This window comes from Neolamprologus multifasciatus, chromosome 18 (assembly GCF_963576455.1).
Source record: "Neolamprologus multifasciatus chromosome 18, fNeoMul1.2, whole genome shotgun sequence".
Lineage (NCBI taxonomy): Eukaryota > Metazoa > Chordata > Actinopteri > Cichliformes > Cichlidae > Neolamprologus > Neolamprologus multifasciatus.
Window position 1 is genome coordinate 9,734,493 of NC_140456.1, and position 17,278 is coordinate 9,751,770.

The window sequence follows — 17,278 nt, forward strand, 5'->3', positions numbered from 1 at the left end:
ATAATGTCTATTAATAAATGGTTGGACTCTAGCAAAGACCTGGCACATGTCCTTGCCAGTTGATCCATTTTCACTGAAGCCTCGTCAGAAATGGAAGGGTGACTATCAAGAAGCCATTCTTTAAAAAGGGAAACAGGGAGGAAATGTTGAGGTATGCCAAATGTCCTTCAAGAAGCCTGGAGGACTATTCATGATGACTACTTACAGAAATTAGAAGAGAGCTTACCTAAGAGACTTGTTTCTGCAAATCGCTGCATGTATTTTACATTTTCCCAGCAAAATATAAAGAAATGAAGAGTGACTCAAACATTTTTCACAGTACTGTAGCTCAAAATAATCTCACTATATGGCAGAGGATCCTTGGCAGAGGTTTTCTGTACTGCGTCTTACTAAAATATTACAATATTTGTTTTACAACTACCTTCCAACAAAATGCAGGCTAGGGTTTACCATTAACTACTTTACAGTACATAAGTCACACTGTGTTTCTTTTTATGGAGAATCTCTACTTTCTTGCTTTTTTTCCCAAGGACTCTTAAAAAATTATCAACTCAAAAACCGTCTTTTGAGTCTATAAAAAGCTTCGTTTGCTGTCATTGTGAGCTGGCTTAAGAGGGAGATAATGGATGGATGATCATATTAAACATGACCAAAGTTTCAAATTATGTGTGCAGGTAGCCAAAGCTTCATACTGCTTTAAGCACTCAGTTTAAGAGTTTTTTTGCACTCTTGGATCTGTGTGACATCATGACGAGGGGATATTCTTAACAAGGTCATCTCAACCACAAAAGTGCGAAAGTCCCTGAAGGTCAGAAAACTCGAGCCAGTAGAAGTGCCTTAAACATGCATTCCTTTTAATGGCCAGCAGGGGGCGACTCCCCCAGTTGCAAATCCAGCTCTATGAAGGTCAAAAAGCAACTCACTCTGTGGCTGTGTCCCATTTCAGGGTCTGCACGCTTGAAGTACGCGCACTACGCGTACTACATACCGTATGTAGTCCCATTTCACAAGTGAGAGGCTTGTGAAATGCTTCGTCGCGCTGTTCAGGTTGCCTAGCAACCATGATACTAACCGCGAGACACGTTACATACAGCTTTGTTTGACAGAAATGAAGGAGAAAATTGTTTTGTTGGCCATTCATTTTTGTTCTGACATCACTTTGATTAGTTGAGTATCTGAGGCTGAGACCACAGGACTGTAAAACATGATTCAAGGGCTTCATTTCTGTACTGAACAGTCATTTAAGATTAGCTAGTAAATAATAATTAGTTAATGTTGTTCATGAGACTAAAGTCATCTCACTATGGTAATGTAAATATAATATGGCCAATATTATAGTATTGTCAGATTATTATGATATGTGTATATATATATATATATATATATATATATATATATCACTGACTTTCAGCTTGTTGTGTTTGTGGATCTATGACTGACTTTAATTATCCATAAAATCATCAGATTCTCTGTAAGATTAAGGTCGAGTATATGTATATTTAGAAGTAGAGGCTTTAAAACCAAGTTAATGCTGAAAGTACAAACATCACTAGTGTCACATAACTTTGCCGACATGTGGCCAACAGCAATGTTTTAATGTTCTTCATTATTAAACATTCGCACATGAATAAGTGACGTCATATTCAGTACTTACTTTTGACAGTTCACTCTTCGGCCGCTCCCTTCTGCCGTATTTTGAGGCAAAATTATCCACACCCACCGCCGCGCTATGAATTGTGGGATATATGGGACCACAAAGCGTGCACCGGACCACGCTTGATATTTGGGGAAATCGACGGCGCATTTGGAGTACACATTTGAAGTACACTTCGAATTGGGACAGCCGTCGTCGCGTGGCGGTGACGTAACCGCACTTAAAACGCGTACTTCAAGCGTGCAGACCCTGAAATGGGACACAGCGCGAGACTTCAGTAAGCACTTTTCTGCTGCGCACAATTGGTAGTTTAAATTTATACGAAAAAGAACGTGAAGTCTGCTGGAGTCAGAAAAAAAAGGATTATCCAGGATAAATGTCAATCAATTCTGCTTCATAGTCAGATTCACTCCTTGCTCATCACATCCACTTCAAAACAGCAAGAGGCTTCACAGGCATCAATAGTGGCAGTGGGTAACATTGTGACACCTGTGTTGGGGGGGTACCAAACAGAATAAAAAGCGGTCTTAAAGAAATGAGGGGCAGGGAGTTAAAACTGCTTGATGAACTGAGGAGCTGCACCTAGGCCTAATTTATGGATCCTGCATCTGATGAAGGCTTGAAGCTGTCAGCTGCATTAGAAAAGGTACACTTGCTCTAGTGCAGGGGTGTCAAACTCAAATGCACAGTGGGCCAAAATTCAAAACTGAAACAAGGTCGCGGGCTAACGTTAATATTTACTGAAAAAAAAATCTTCCTCCAGATTTAAGAATGAATCTCTTCTTATGGACTCAAACAAGTTTTGCTGAAAAACTGAATATGGAACAAGCAAAGCTTAATACTAAACAATATATATATTAGCTGTATAATACCAGTAGGCCAGCTCTAATAGTAATTTGGTATGGCTTTGCGGGCCAAATGTAATTAGGCTGCGGGCCAAATTTGGCCCGCGGGCCAGAGTTTGACACCTATGCTCTAGTGGGTCTTCCTCTCAGTGATTTAGATGCTTTGTTAATGTGGTAATTTAGAAGCCAGTGCCTTTCCATGTACTTTCTAAAGGTACATTTTTCTTGCAGTAGTGGAAATTAGTATCTCCTGTGTGTGTTTAATAAAAAATAAATAAATAAATGAAAAAACTAATTTCCATCCTTGTGATCCCTTTTTCAACATTTTCCTGCTTTTCTGTGCCAAAGTCAAAGGACTGTGAAATACAAGTTTGGAAAAGAAGCAATGTTTATTTCTTCATCAAGGCATCACAATCGGTCTTTTAATTCCATCTATTAAAACAAACACCCATCGCCAATCTCGTGTGTCATACAATTTTCAGAAAATAAACTTCATAGGGAAAAAAACAAAAAACCAAAGAGTGCAAAGGCAGAGTACCAGCATGTTGTTTTTCACTGCTAAAACGGATCTTTCCGACTGCTTTTTTAATACATTATGGCCGCTGACTGATGAGAAATAAAGTGTATTTTTCAGCCATGCCAGACTCTTGGAAAATTCCCATTCAAATATCACAATATGTGAAACTGCAGGGGGTCTACAAGTACAGTTTCATCATGTGTACTTGGACTGAATGATACTGATTTATTATCAAAATCTTTCACTGCACATTACCAGATTTTGCAAAATGTTAAATTTGTAATATTACTACTTGCTCATTGACTCACAAAGTGGTTTCTTATCATTAAAACTGATTGATAAGTTAACTACACTGACAGAGAAGACAGCTAAAGTATTGCACATACCATCGCAATCCTCATACAAAGTTCACACACACACACACACAGACGTGCGCACACTTATAATTGCTCACACACACGGTTGCATTCACATTTTCAAAATCATACACACAGCTCAAAGTAATGCTCAATGTTTAGTGCCTATCCCATGACACAGTAAACAAAACATTCTTTAAGGATAAAAGGGAAAAAAACCAACAAAACAAAACAAAAAAAAACTAAAACAAAAAATATAAACATCGTTTCCACTGGCAGGGCCTGCTGGTGCCTGACCAGTGTGTTTTATGACCCTGATGAGTCCAGATCCATCCAGGCAAATCCAGTCCGGTCCAGTCCTCATGTCACGCCTCACATGAGTGAGTCCATAAACACGGAGTCGTCGTCTAAAAGGAACCCCTCACCCCCCGACCCCCCTCCCCCACCTCGATGCAGCTGAGACTAACCTGTCTGTGTACCTACTCGTGGTGTGTTTTAAAGAAAACTGTCCATGTCTGGTTGGGATAAAAGTAGTAGTAGTAGCAATAGTAGTAGTAGAAGTAGTGGTCGTGGGTCTGAGACGCTTCTGAGTGAATCAGTAGGTGGCAGCGGTGGGCTCTCTCCCTGAGCTGAAGAGTATGTCGGCCTTTGAGCTGATGATGTACGTCAACATTAAGGATGCTATCAGCACGGCCACACCGACTCCGAGCGTCAACATCTGGAGGAGAAAGGGCAAGGGTGTACACAGCAGCAACAAGATATCATCACCTTTATTTATAGTCACATTTAAACATCAAGTAGTTCCGATTGTAGCTCTCATCCAAAAAGCCTCTAAATGCTTTGCTATGGAAGCGATTATTCCAGCTATCACGGGTAAAACTGTCTGTAGAATGAGGGAAGTCGAGTTCCAGCTGCCTGTGGCTTTGCACTCATGTGATGAGCTGTTATATTAAAAATAACTCAGTCACATTATCATGTGACTTTAAATCTGCAGTGATACAAACGGTGAACCCAAAGGCGCCAGTTTAAGCAGTGAGATGCAGTTACCACATTAACAAAATTGGATTGTATCAAACACTGAAATAAAAGAGTTTCGATTTGTTTTAGCACAACGTGTTGATGAACATGCAGAGACCTGAAATTTGTTCAACGCACGCAATCAATCACTGCCAGGATTTAACCAGTTTTGTTTTTGTTGTTAGGCTCTTTTGTTGCTGTAGTTCTGGAAACCGGAGTTGTTGGTTTAGGCCGGATCGGCCGCTAAAATCACAAACACTACTGTGAGAAAATCTAGATCAGAGAGAAAATAACAACCAATCACGAACACTGTTACAATTGCCATGCAAATTTGGTCTCTTGTTGCCGTTTGGAAGCCATTTTTTCAACATGAGACTTTCCCACAAGCGCTCGCGTGCCTTAAAACAATCCCTGCCCTCCACTAACAATGAGATCACTGCTTACAAAAAAGAACTGGAGGCCAACAGTGCTACCCCTCAGCCTGCTAGTAGATGCAACCATCAATGGTATCAACTTCAAAATCCTATGTTGCCTTGTCTCGAGTTATTGCATTCACATATCAAACTTTTTAGTTGTAGAACAACTTCTCTGCTGTGTGTGTGCATCAGTCACATCTGTGGTGTCTTTGAGGGAAAGTTTACCTCCAGTTCATGACTGGCCACCAGAAATATGCGCCCTTTAATGCTCTTCCACCTGGACTCCGTCCACGTTGAGTAATCTTTGGAGGTGTACTCCTTCAGGTCGAAGGCCGGGGACAGCGCTTTGGAGAGACGAACTGTGGAGCGAACGCAGAATGCCACTCGTTCTGTACTGTTGGGAGGTGCTGCACCTTGAACCCACATGTAGCTGTATATCTGAGGGACGGGTTGACAACAATGTGTTAAAGGGAGGAATTAGATAAATGATGTTCCAAAGGCTTTAAAGTTCTTACTTAAATTGCCAGAGGGCAACTTACACCCAAGTTGACTTTCAAGAAAATACACACTGTTGTAAATCTTACATGTTTGCTCTCTTTGTCATCCTCGCCCTCTCTCTGGTTCTGGCAGTTGTCCTGGGTGATGTTGACGGTGGTGCCGGTCAGGTTGGCCAGCAGGTATTGGACCAGAAAAGTCGGTTCACTGTGCTGTTGTGTCACCCCCACGTAGAAGTTTGTGGGTCTGTCACCTGAGAGAAAGAAAGTATTTTGTGAGGAAATATAGTTTTGATAAAAAGATAAGCTTCATTTAAGGCTTCATACTTCAAAACAACAATAGGACAATATTGTAAACAGCATCTAAATAGGCGTTAAGAAGCAACATTTATCAAGAAGAAACAAGAAATAGGTTTTAGAACATTGGTTAAAACCCATTTTTATTCTTTGGCTTTTGGCCTCAGAAAGACTTTGTTTTTCCTTTTAATTAAATTTGTTTATATAAATTTGTAATTAATTCATTATTTTACTTTTTTCTTTTATTTGGATTTTATTTATATCTTATGTAATTTTATTTTTTAGTTCCAATGTGCAGCACTTTGCTGTGGTTGTTTTAAAGTGCTTTATAAATAAAGATGATGAATTTCTCATTATAAAACATATTGAAGACACATAACAAGCCTTTTTATTCCTACAACATTTATAACAGTCTAGTACAAAACAGGATCAACTTACGCAGATGAATCGCGAAGTCCGAAGGTACCATTTGCTGGAACCAGGAGTTATTTGACTTAACAAGGAAACCGTACAGCATTTGGGTCACCTGTGAGGAAAGTAGGACAGATTCACTTCTGTTCAGTCCCACAAGGTAACAGCAGCATCAAGGAGAAAATAAAAAGGACTTAAAAAGAATCTACAATTGATTATTATTGAACTTTTGCTGAACAGTTTAAAATAAATAAATTTCAAGTTCAAAATGAATGAAGTGACTGAAGAAGCCACTAAAGTTTTTAAATTTCCTTATTTTTGAAGATTTCTTAGACGAGTTAAAGCTAATTGGAATAAGAATAATGAGCTTGTAAACAAAATAGCATTTATTAAAATAAATAAACGTACCATCTGACTATCCACGTTAATGTTTTGCAGCTGGATGGGGTCCGAGCCTCCTGCCTGTGTGTACAGAGCTCGAGCCACAATGGTCGCCGCTTCAGTCAGAGCCTTGATGATGCAGGGAAACAAAGAATGTTTTTCAGAGCTCAAAAGACTTTGTATGAAGCTCTCCACAGTAAATCAACACAACAAAGCAACAATGTTTAGATGATAAACAAAGTTTAGACGATAGCGTGACTTTCTGCAGCTTAAATAAAAATAGACTTGCTATATTTTGGAAAACTGTTAATGTGAAAAGATAATTCAAACAAGCTGATCTTAAAATTAAAAAAAATATATTTAAACTCTTTCAAGCTAAAAATAAGAAGAAAAGATCAGTAACCAGGGTTCATGTTGCTCTTAATACTTTTAATGCATTTAAAAAATATAAGTAGAAATCACTTTAAATGTAGGTTAACACACTTTTAAACGGTTTAAACAACAGCTATACCTTTGCAGCATCTGTTATGTATTCCAGCTGCTCCTCTGGCGTCAGGTTTGGTGGGTAAGACATGTTCAGGTACTCCGCATTATCATACATACTTTCATAGTACCTGTGCACAGAACAGGAAATGGAGTTTTTTTTTTTTTTAAAACAATCCCTAGCTCTGGATTGATTATTATTTATACTGAAGAAAATGCAAAGTACTTGTTGGTGAAAGCAGAGTTATGATTCTGGATAACAACACCAGGGATTGGCCGTGCTCGCAGGAAACGCTGTAGGGATGACGGAGGCAGCGGCTGAGAGAAACTGGGCTCTTGCAATGAGAAGTTGAGACTTAAGGCAGACGAGTTCAAGTTTCTGATGAGCTTTTCCACCTGAAACAGATCAGTGAAGGGAAGTAAGAACAAATGTTAGCCACACAGTAAAACACACACTGTGAGCTCTGGTTTCAGTTTTTTTCCCGTTTATCTGAAATTTATGATTATGAAGTTACATGGACACAGGAGCCTGTCCCAGCTGCCATGGGGTGAGAATAACAAGTATATAAATACATAAGACTAAAGCATAGAGGAATGTAAATGAGGGCTCATGTTGGACTTTCACCCATCCATCCATGCTTTTTCCTAAGTGCCTGTACTATTTAGGGTTGTGAGGAGACCCCAGGAAGACGACCTCGTATGAGTAGACAAAAATGGGGAGGAAGTACTCCCATTTAACAGGAAACAAGAAATGAAGGCTCAGAGACATGAGTGTTTAGGAGGTGAGAGGGATATAGGTACGGAGAGAGACCAACCTCTTCATTCACACTGCTGTTCCTCCGAGACACGGGATCAGTGTGAACCCAGAGCTTTGATTCTCCATGGAGTCCCACCTAGGACAGGAAAGTCCGACATAATCATATTGTACTTGCACATTTTCATTAACATAACCCACAACTAATATTAAATAATTATTAATAAGTAACACAAAAGAAATCTGCACATGGTAAAAAAACAAACAAACATTATATATAATCAAAAGTTTTCATTTGAATTTTTTAAAGCCATTCAATTGTCAAGTAAAGAGGTATTCTAGTTGAATTATTCTTTAATCCAAAAGTATTGAAAATATAAACAAATGCAGGTATAAAAAAAATATACCCAAATTCAAACAAAATTTTCTTTAAACTTCAGGAGTTTGTGCCACATGACAGTTACGTGTAAAGCTATCAGTAATATAATACACACCTGTCCAATCTCCACCACTGAGTGAACATTGTCCAGGTCCAAAGGAAACTGTTTATTCTCCATGTCGTACACCAACCTCGAGCTGCCGATGTAGTCAAAGGTTTCCTGTGGTCAACAGACAAATGGATGAATGGCAGGACAGTCAAAACTAAAACAGTTCTCAAATGTTAGTTGAGCACTGTGCTGACTATGGAAAAAAAAGAAAAAAACAAAGAACTGACCCCCTGGAAGAATGCGTAGAGGATGGTGCGGTTGGGTTGGGCCTCCTGGGTGGCGTTGCGCAGAGCGTGTGCTGCCGCCAGCAAGGTGACAAACCCCGAGGCTGCACTCTCTGCGCCTGGAGCAATGTCAAAGAAAAAAGACCGGCTGTCCAGCTGCAGACAGGACAGGAGCGAACAGGGATTAAGCAGAGAATTTATCTACACAAGTTGTTCAATTTAACTAGCCATGAACATTTTTATTATTCAAAATGTAAACAAAAACTCTACCACTGTATACTGCAGATCAGCCACTTCTACCATCTATAGTACATCCTTTACTCAAAATTGAGCAGTCACTTTGATATGTTGGCCACTATTCATCTTCATTTTATGTCATGGATACAAGAACTGCACTTAGAGGTCAGAACCACCACTCAGCCAAACAGGAAAATCCAGGTAGAGGTGGTTAGCAATGACCGACTTTCAAAATAAAAGCAAGATGAATAAAATTTTGACCTCAGCCGTCGACCCAAATAAAGTCTATGTGAGGGTAATCCTGAATTCTCACAAACTCACATCATTCTCAGCATGTTAATATGTAACACGTGGTACTGTGGTTTTCTTTTGAAACCACTTTTGCTTGAACTCACCCTCGCTGCTGCGATGACCACGCTCTCCCCCGTCTTGTGGCCCTTATCTGTGTAGTTCAGAGGCCTGGTCGAGGCCAAAACATTAAAGTCTCCAAGTGGGTCACATACGGTTTCTTCAGGGTGAAAAGAACAAGGACCAAACAAACAGTGATTAGCACTATAACAAAAATAACAATAATAAAAACTCTCTTATTTAAATATTTTTGCAGCATGTTTCTGAAAATATTTCCCACATATTGTAAAAACGTTAAGTAATGTTTAGATTTAGATAATTACACTTTAAAAATACCTGGGTTTAAGCTGAAGTTGATGCCATTTCTCCTCATGCAGGTGGCCGTGTCGGTGACGGCAGACATGTGTGAGTAGAGCTGCATCGCGCACAGTGGATACTGAGGACTACTGCCATTCACAACATGGTTATGATTGTAGTAGCACTGTGAATGGAGAAAAGCACACAGATGAAAACGCCTGTATACACAGATTTGAACTAAGAATGTTCCTGGGGACAAATTTCTTAGTCGACTGCACGAGGACAAAAAATTAGACTAACCGACTAGTCTATAATATTGACAATATCACGTTAAATTTGAGGAGTGTTTAATCAATGATGTCAGAAACTCATCTTGACATCAGGATGAGTTCCTGCCCCAAGTGGAGGAGTTCAAGTATCTCGGGGTCTTGTTCGCGAGTGATGGGAGAAGGGAGCCGGAGATCGACAGACGGATTGGGGCTGCAGCTGCAGTAATGCAGACGCTGCACCGGTCCGTCGTGGTGAAGAGGGAGCTGAGTGTAAAAGCGAAGCTCTCAATTTACCGGTCGATCTACGTCCCTACCCTCACCTATGGTCACAAGCTGTGGGTAGTGACCGAAAGAACGAGATCGCGGATACAAGCGGTAGAAATGAGCTTCCTCCGAAGGGTGGCTGGCCTCTCCCTTAGAGATAGGGTGAGAAGTTCGGCCATCCGGGAGGGGCTCAGAGTAGAGCCGCTGCTGCTCCACATCGAAAGGAGCCAGCTGAGGTGGTTCGCGCATCTGACAAGGATGCCTCCTGGGCGCCTATTGGGTGAGGTGTTCCAGGCATGTCCCACCGGGAGGAGGCCCCAGGGCAGACCCAGGACACGCTGGAGAGATTATATCTCTCGGCTGGCCTGGGAACGCCTTGGTGTTCCCCCAGATAAGCTGGAGGAGGTGGCTAGGGAGAGGGAGGTCTGGGCCTCTCTGCTTAGGCTGCTGCCCCCGTGACCCAGCCTCGGATAAAGCGGATGAAGATGGATGGATGGATGTCAGAAACTCCCAAATCAAAAGGCATCTGAAACTGTTAATCAGTTTTCATTAATGAATGAATATGACAAATCAACATCTGAAAAACTAAGAAATTGTAACTCAAAAGTGTGCTGCGCATTATGAATGATGTACGCTGTTTGAAAATTCAGACCAACCACTTCAATAAATGTAAAAATCTGAAATAATAAAACAATAAATCATCCAGCTATTTTCTTCCATTTATCTGGTTCTGGGATTGAGCAGGAAAGCCTAGACCTCGCTATCACATCAAGGCATTCCCAGGCCAGCTGAGAGACGCAATCTCTCCAGCGTGTCCTGGGTCTGCCCTGGGGTGGGCAGACCCAGATGCTTTGTATCTTACTGTCCTACCCTCCTGGTAGGACACACACGGCTGGAACACCTTACCCAAGAGGCGACCACCTCAACTGGCTCCTTTCAATGTGGAGGAGCAGCGGCTCTGCTCTGAGCCCCTCCCATATAACTGAACTCCTCACCCTATCACTAAGAGAGAGCCCATCCAATCTTCCACTATTTGTATTCGCAATCTCACTCTTTTGCCTTTAAAAGAACTAACCAGTATTAGTGTTGACAAAAATATCAGGCCTGATTAACAGATTTATGGCATTTCTCAACAACCATGCTCCATCTGGTGGCAGACAGCTGCATGATATTTGGGATACAACAGTGTACCAGCATTCGGCATCAAATAAATGTAAAATAATTAGATTAAACGACTAGTACATCTAGCACTAACTAGTGACAACAGCGTTGATGATTGGACTAGTGGCACACATCCCTAGTTTAAACCCATCAACATGAAAGTGTCAAAAACTCCAAATCTTCTAATCTTCTAAGGCTGGCTTTAAAAGCAAAAAACCGATTCCCACGTTAAAATGTGCAACCTCAAAATATAACACAAAAGAAACACAAGCTTAATCTGTGCATTTGGATAGTTGTAAGTGTTAAAATCAGGAGCATGGCTGCTTTGAATAATGTACATATAAACACAGAAAGCTGTAGCTAAATGCTGCTAGCCTTCACATTTGCTAATTAAAGCAGACTGCTGTACTGTATGTTGTGCATCTACTGCCTTTTTTAATGGAAATACCTTACAAATAGTATGACTTTGTTTGGTACACAACATTCAGAATATTTTGGTAGGTGAAACTGCGGCATTTCGTTGGTCTTTTACTTAGCACTGTGGCTATTTACAGGCAACTTTAAATCCTTAAAGTTGCCTGTAAACTGAAATTATAACAAAAAGTTGTAGTTCAGGTCAAACCAAGCAGCTTAGACTGCATACAATGAATGTAATCTGAATTCGATACACGTCTATTTTATAAGGGAAGAAACATAACTTCTCTTTGAATAGTGTGCCATTCTGTTTTAAACTAATGCAATACTATGTGATCTACATGAAGATGACCTTGTTTGCTGCTGAAACAGCTTTAGAGCATTATTTCTAAACTCAACGACCAGTGAGGCAAGTTCAGATTTAGACTCGTAGTGTGTGAGTAGCTTATCATGTGACTGCACAATCTTGTACTCTCCAACATCAAGTGGAAAACAAATAACCTGTTTTATGGCCTGAGTGTCGTTGTCGTCTTTCAGGGAGAACATCGGGAAGTCATACTCCTCGTAGGACAAGCCATTTCCCAGAGGGTTCCACACGGTCACGTTACAGTGGGCTAAGGCTGGGTCATAGCTCTCTGAATACACGCCTATGGGGGATGCACAGAGAGGGGAAAAACAAAAATTACCATCAGTAACATTAAAGAGACCCCTGATCCAAAGATAAGGTTGGATTGTTCCCCATCTACAAAGCATCCAACTTCCCTAAAATGACCCGGAGTATTTTGACTGTGTGCTACATGTTACCCCGACTAGACTTAAAGTTTGAATCCAGGACTATTTAATAGTATATGGCGTTAGCAAAGCATCTTCATACTGTGAAATTACTTGTTTTACTTCAGTAAAGGATGTGAATTCCCTTTTTTCTCCTGATATAATGCCGCAGAACTGTGCACTTCACCCCCCTTACTTTTCCCACATGTCTGCACTGAGTACGAGATGCTTTGTATCTTACTGTACATGTGTACAGTGACAATAAAAGCCATTCTAATTAAATCTCTGTTGAGTGTAAACAAGACATTTTGCAGACACTGCAATGTTTCAGAGATCAAGCGCAGAACATGAAATATGACCCAGTTACAACTTGTGGTTTTATGAGCTATGCTCTCTGAGGATCATCAAACTATAATTTATTTCTGTAGCTTGTGTAAAACTGTGGAGCAAGCCTTAACATGTAACCCCCACCCACCTGAGTTCTCGTTGGGGCAGGTGGTGTGTGGAGAGAAACCCTCAGCTGGATTTGAGCTTGGCGCCACAACAACAACACCAGCAACCCTACTGGAGCCAGTCTTAAGTTTCATCATGATAGATCTGATGAGCAGACAGCCGGCACACAGTACAGGAGATGATACAGGTTAAAAAAACAAAACAAAACAAAACACAGAGATCATAGGTGCGTTAATTCTTTTGAAATATGGTTCAAGTTTCTTTCTTTAAGTTTAGCAGCTCCTATTAGACACACATCTATTTTATTATGCATGTAAGTAAATGACAACTTATAGCAGATTGGCCTCCGTAACAGAGCCACAATACCATTACTTCACTGATTTATTTTTATTACCAAAGTTTTTGTTTTTCGTTAAGTATTAAAATATCTAAAATAGGGCTGAAAGAGAAAAAATTCTTAATTTAATTTCTTAAAGTCAACTCCAGTTTGATACTCAAAGTGCAATAATTTATACAATGACATGTAGCATTACCACATGGGCCGATATCAAAAGATAGAAATATGAGCTACTTCTAACCTATTAATTTAAAACTACTCCACATGTGTGTTATTGCTGGGTGTATATGTAGCTGTCTTGCATCACGTCTGATTGGCTAGCAGGATCATAGACAGTATACAAAGTGTGGACTAACTGCAGCTTTTACATTTTTTAATTGGATAGTTTCAAACTGCAATTCTGTTTTGACGTCGATTGATTGTTCAAAATAAAACCAAATATGGAGTAAATCAGTAACAGATTTAAAGTGTGAGTAAATGAGGTTTATGTTCACTAAAAACTACTGTGGGGGCTTCCACTACAGGATGAGGCATGTTGAGCGCACCTCGTAAAGAGCGTAGAATCCAGAATCACCATATATGGAGGGTTGGGACCAGTTTTCAGGACCCAGTCCAGGTTTGCTTCTGATTCGAGCACATGGAGCACACCAACATCACCTGATAAAGACGCTGAAATCCGAAACAAGGAATGAAATATCTGTGTTACAGCTGTCCAAGACATAAATGTCCTTAAAAGCTTTTCAATCATTCTCCATTACTTTCATTCAGCAGAAGCAAAACTGCTGCTGGTGAGGCTTTTGTAGTGTGACACCAGCACACACTTCTATGGATATTCAGTTTTTTGATATTCAAGTAGTTATCACAGGAAATATTTGTTTTACTACGGGCTTTCATCTGTGAGAACTCTTCTGTCACAGCTACACAGATGTGTGTTTGTGAATTTGAACAACTGAAGCAAAAACACAGGAAACACAGGAAGGTGTTTGCAGATTAATGCTCACTAAGCATTTTATTATTGCTCACTGTGTATCTAAGATACTCCAAACTACAACAAATACTTTTATGTACTAGGTTCAACTTGGATAATAATATCAAAATATAATATAATAGAAGCTGATGTACTCACACTGACAGCCTATTTGATGTGTTGCGTTTAGCAGTCGCACACACGGGATAGAGTAATTAAGATGCACATAAATCTTGTTTTCCACTGAATTACAGCTGACACCTGCAAGAAGAAAAAACAAATATTTGAACATACACACAAATTTCATCTTTACTATTCCACTTATACTATTGTCTCCTGATTTGTTTTATTAGAAATCATTTAAATCAATCAAACTTTCTCAACACTTTGAAACATGCTAGATCCTAATCTACTCCAAGCTTCATTCTGCATGAAGAAACCATGCACTCTGAGCTCCCAGTGCATTAAAAAATATCCATACAGAGGTCCGTGCACAACAGGCCAATTTCCCATTTTCTCATTTCTTATAGTTTCCATCGCGAGCCTGGTCCCTGTGATAATGTTATAAGTAGGTAGGTTCCCCAAGCATGACAGCAACACTCATTCTCATTTTTATAACCTGCACTTACAACTAGCTGTGTTTTGACTATTAGACAACACAAAGAGGTCCTTTCCGAGGCCTAGTCAACACAGCATAAATGTTGCACCACTGTTTCCATAGTACACGTGAAGATGCTAACACCCACTGTAATGTTTAATGGTTGTTTGGGAAACAAGTGAACTGAAGCACAATAACGGAGTTCATCTTTTGATGATAAAGTTTGTATATATATATAAAAAAAATGTGTTGTTAGTTCATTCTCTCTCTTTCTTTAAAAAAAACAAAAAAGCAGAAGCAGAAGCATACACTGAAACATGAGTTCGAAAACAAGGTGTGAACTGAAAACCAAAGAAAGAACCAAGCCGCAGTTTTGGAAATACCCTTATTGACAAGTTTTGACACCTCAGTATATATGAATAAAGATCTGGTTGCAGGTTTTTTACAAGTATAGGCCTACTGAGCTGTACAGACAGCGATCACTATTATTTTGCTTCTTTGCTCACCCCTCAGTTCACAAAAGAGAAACAAGGGTTACTCCTATCCAAAGATTCCTCCTTGAGAGTTAAGATGCCTGTTTACCCACATTGAAATTAGAGGAGCTTTTCCTTTAACATGCTTTGTAGAAATAATTTTCAAATAAATCCTGCGTCACAGGTCGCTTATTTAACGTATTTTATTTGGATAATAATAGAACTAGGTTCTTTATGACATGTAAGCAATACAATGCTGCTTTTATTCCCCAGGTAATATATGGCACGAAACTGTGCTTAAGTATTGTGTACAATACAATACTTCGGGGTTTCAAACTGTCATCCTTCAAATGTTACTCTATAACAGCATCTAATCGCTCATGAATTAATACTGCTGAAAGTCAACAACAGAAACATACAGCAACAGTCTAAAACAGGCCAACGGATCCCATTCAGACAACGGGGAGGTTATCAGCTTTAAAATTTGCAGTGAAGTTGTAAAATACTTAATGTGTTTCTAAATCTTGATATGCTTGAGTCATAAAGACATAAAATATTCTTGGTATCTGGGTTCAAAAACTTTACATGAGAGGGATCGGTGTCCTCGCTTTAACCTGACCTCATGGTTTCATCTTTTTAACATGGTCCAGGACAGCATTTTCAAATGTACGTTTTTGCACTTCAAGAAGCGGTATAAGTCATAGCATTGTTTACAATTATTTTACATAAATAGGGTTCCTGCATACCAAAGAATTTGCTGCCTAACAAAAAATAGAGACACATCAACCAGTTGATCTATAAAAGTTATTACAGTTCCTTATTTTCTAAATATTTCAATTCTGTTTCGTTTCTCACTTTCCATACTGGGTAGGTTCACTTGTTTTTAAGCTTTTATTGTTTAAAAACATTTTTGTTTTAAGTATTTTAAATGTTAGTGTTAGTTGTCTTTATTATAATAATATGTCTGACATTTCTTTTTATCAAAATACTAAAAATTATCACTCAACACTAAAGTAAAGTTCAAGTTTAGAATGAAAAGAAAGCACAACTGTTCGGTTTTTTTTTTTTTTTTTTAACTAATCTCCCCACAGCAACAGAAAAGGGAAATGAGAAACTGATTTTTTTTTTCATCTCAAATGATGCTATGTTTGCTCACCTATGTGCCGATTTACCAGGATATTCTAAATATTTGAAAGTGGCTTCTCTTCTGTTTAATTTCACTAGAGAGTCACGTAAACTACAAGAAATATGTATATAATGTATATAATCTGGTGTAGCGGTCCAGCCTTTAATCCCTCCGGGGGCGGCCGCAGCGGTGAAATCACGAGCGGTCACGCTGATGCTGAGTTAAGAAGAGGGCTGACCCAATCTGTCACTACAAAGTCACCACAAAGGCTTAATTAACACAAGAGATGCTGTGTTTCTTTTGCACATCCACTTGGTTGAAATGCGTAGAGAACAGTCGAAGCACCGAACTCAGTTGAAAAACTCATTTTAAAACCGGGACATAGATTTTAAAGGCAGACAGAAAACCTCCTGCTAACGCTAATTTAGCCTAGCATTCAGCTAGCACCGGACACAAAGAAGTCCTCGAAGCTAACCGCCCGAAAGCGAAACACATTTCGTTCTTCAGCAGTTAGACGAAGACACAAGTTTAGCAACAGGGGAATACAACTCACCTATGAAAAAACAACAAAATATCAAGTTAATGATCCATTTATTCGACAGCAAATCCATCTTCCTGGTTTGAAAAGCTGAAAACACAACAGGAAGTGTTGACATGGGGAAACATCCGGGTTTTGCTGTTTGGGTCCGGTTTACAGAAAAAGGGGCGGACTCAGGTGGACTGAAGTTATGTATTATATATATTCTTTAAATTGTAGATTTTGATTCAGCTATGTTTCAGTTAGTTTGTTTTTATTGTTTTGAAACTTTTTATTTTTGATATAGATTTAGGTAGTCTTTCATAGTTCATAGTCGTATAATATAAAATTTTTGACGGGCAAAGTTTTAAAAGATCAGATATTGAAATATCACATTAAAAAAATCGTGTATTATTTTTTTTAATAGAAAGTGGAACGCTTCATGCTTGATTTGTTGACAAGTTTGAAATACTAGCATAGACTAAAAGTTATGAATTTCCATAATATTTTGATATTTTAGTTATTTAAGTACAAAATATTGTTTCAGTTAATTTTTGTATGCATGTATGTATTTAGAGTATTATCTTTATTTGATATGACTTAACCAACATGTCATTGTTTAATTTTGTTAACTATATTGGTGTTTTGGACATCACAGAAGAGAGTAATTCAGTTTTCAGACACATTGGGAGTGATACAGTCCTGCAGA

At 39.2% G+C, this 17,278-nt stretch overlaps 1 protein-coding gene across 1 annotated transcript; it reads right to left on the reverse strand.

The window, feature by feature from the left end:
- Window positions 1–2,869: 2,869 nt before the first annotated feature.
- Window positions 2,870–16,678, reverse strand: ncstn (nicastrin). The gene is made up of 17 exons (XM_085139324.1): window positions 16,606–16,678; window positions 14,015–14,116; window positions 13,434–13,557; window positions 12,574–12,695; window positions 11,829–11,974; window positions 9,259–9,403; window positions 8,970–9,082; window positions 8,341–8,493; window positions 8,120–8,224; window positions 7,687–7,764; window positions 7,098–7,267; window positions 6,900–7,002; window positions 6,416–6,517; window positions 6,035–6,122; window positions 5,390–5,553; window positions 5,031–5,243; window positions 2,870–4,090 (listed from the first exon to the last, which is right to left on the reverse strand). The coding sequence occupies exons 1-17, from the start codon at window positions 16,661–16,663 to the stop codon at window positions 3,968–3,970; spliced, it is 2,109 nt and encodes a 702-aa protein (XP_084995450.1). The 5' UTR covers window positions 16,664–16,678; the 3' UTR covers window positions 2,870–3,967.
- Between the last annotated feature and the right edge of the window lie 600 nt (window positions 16,679–17,278).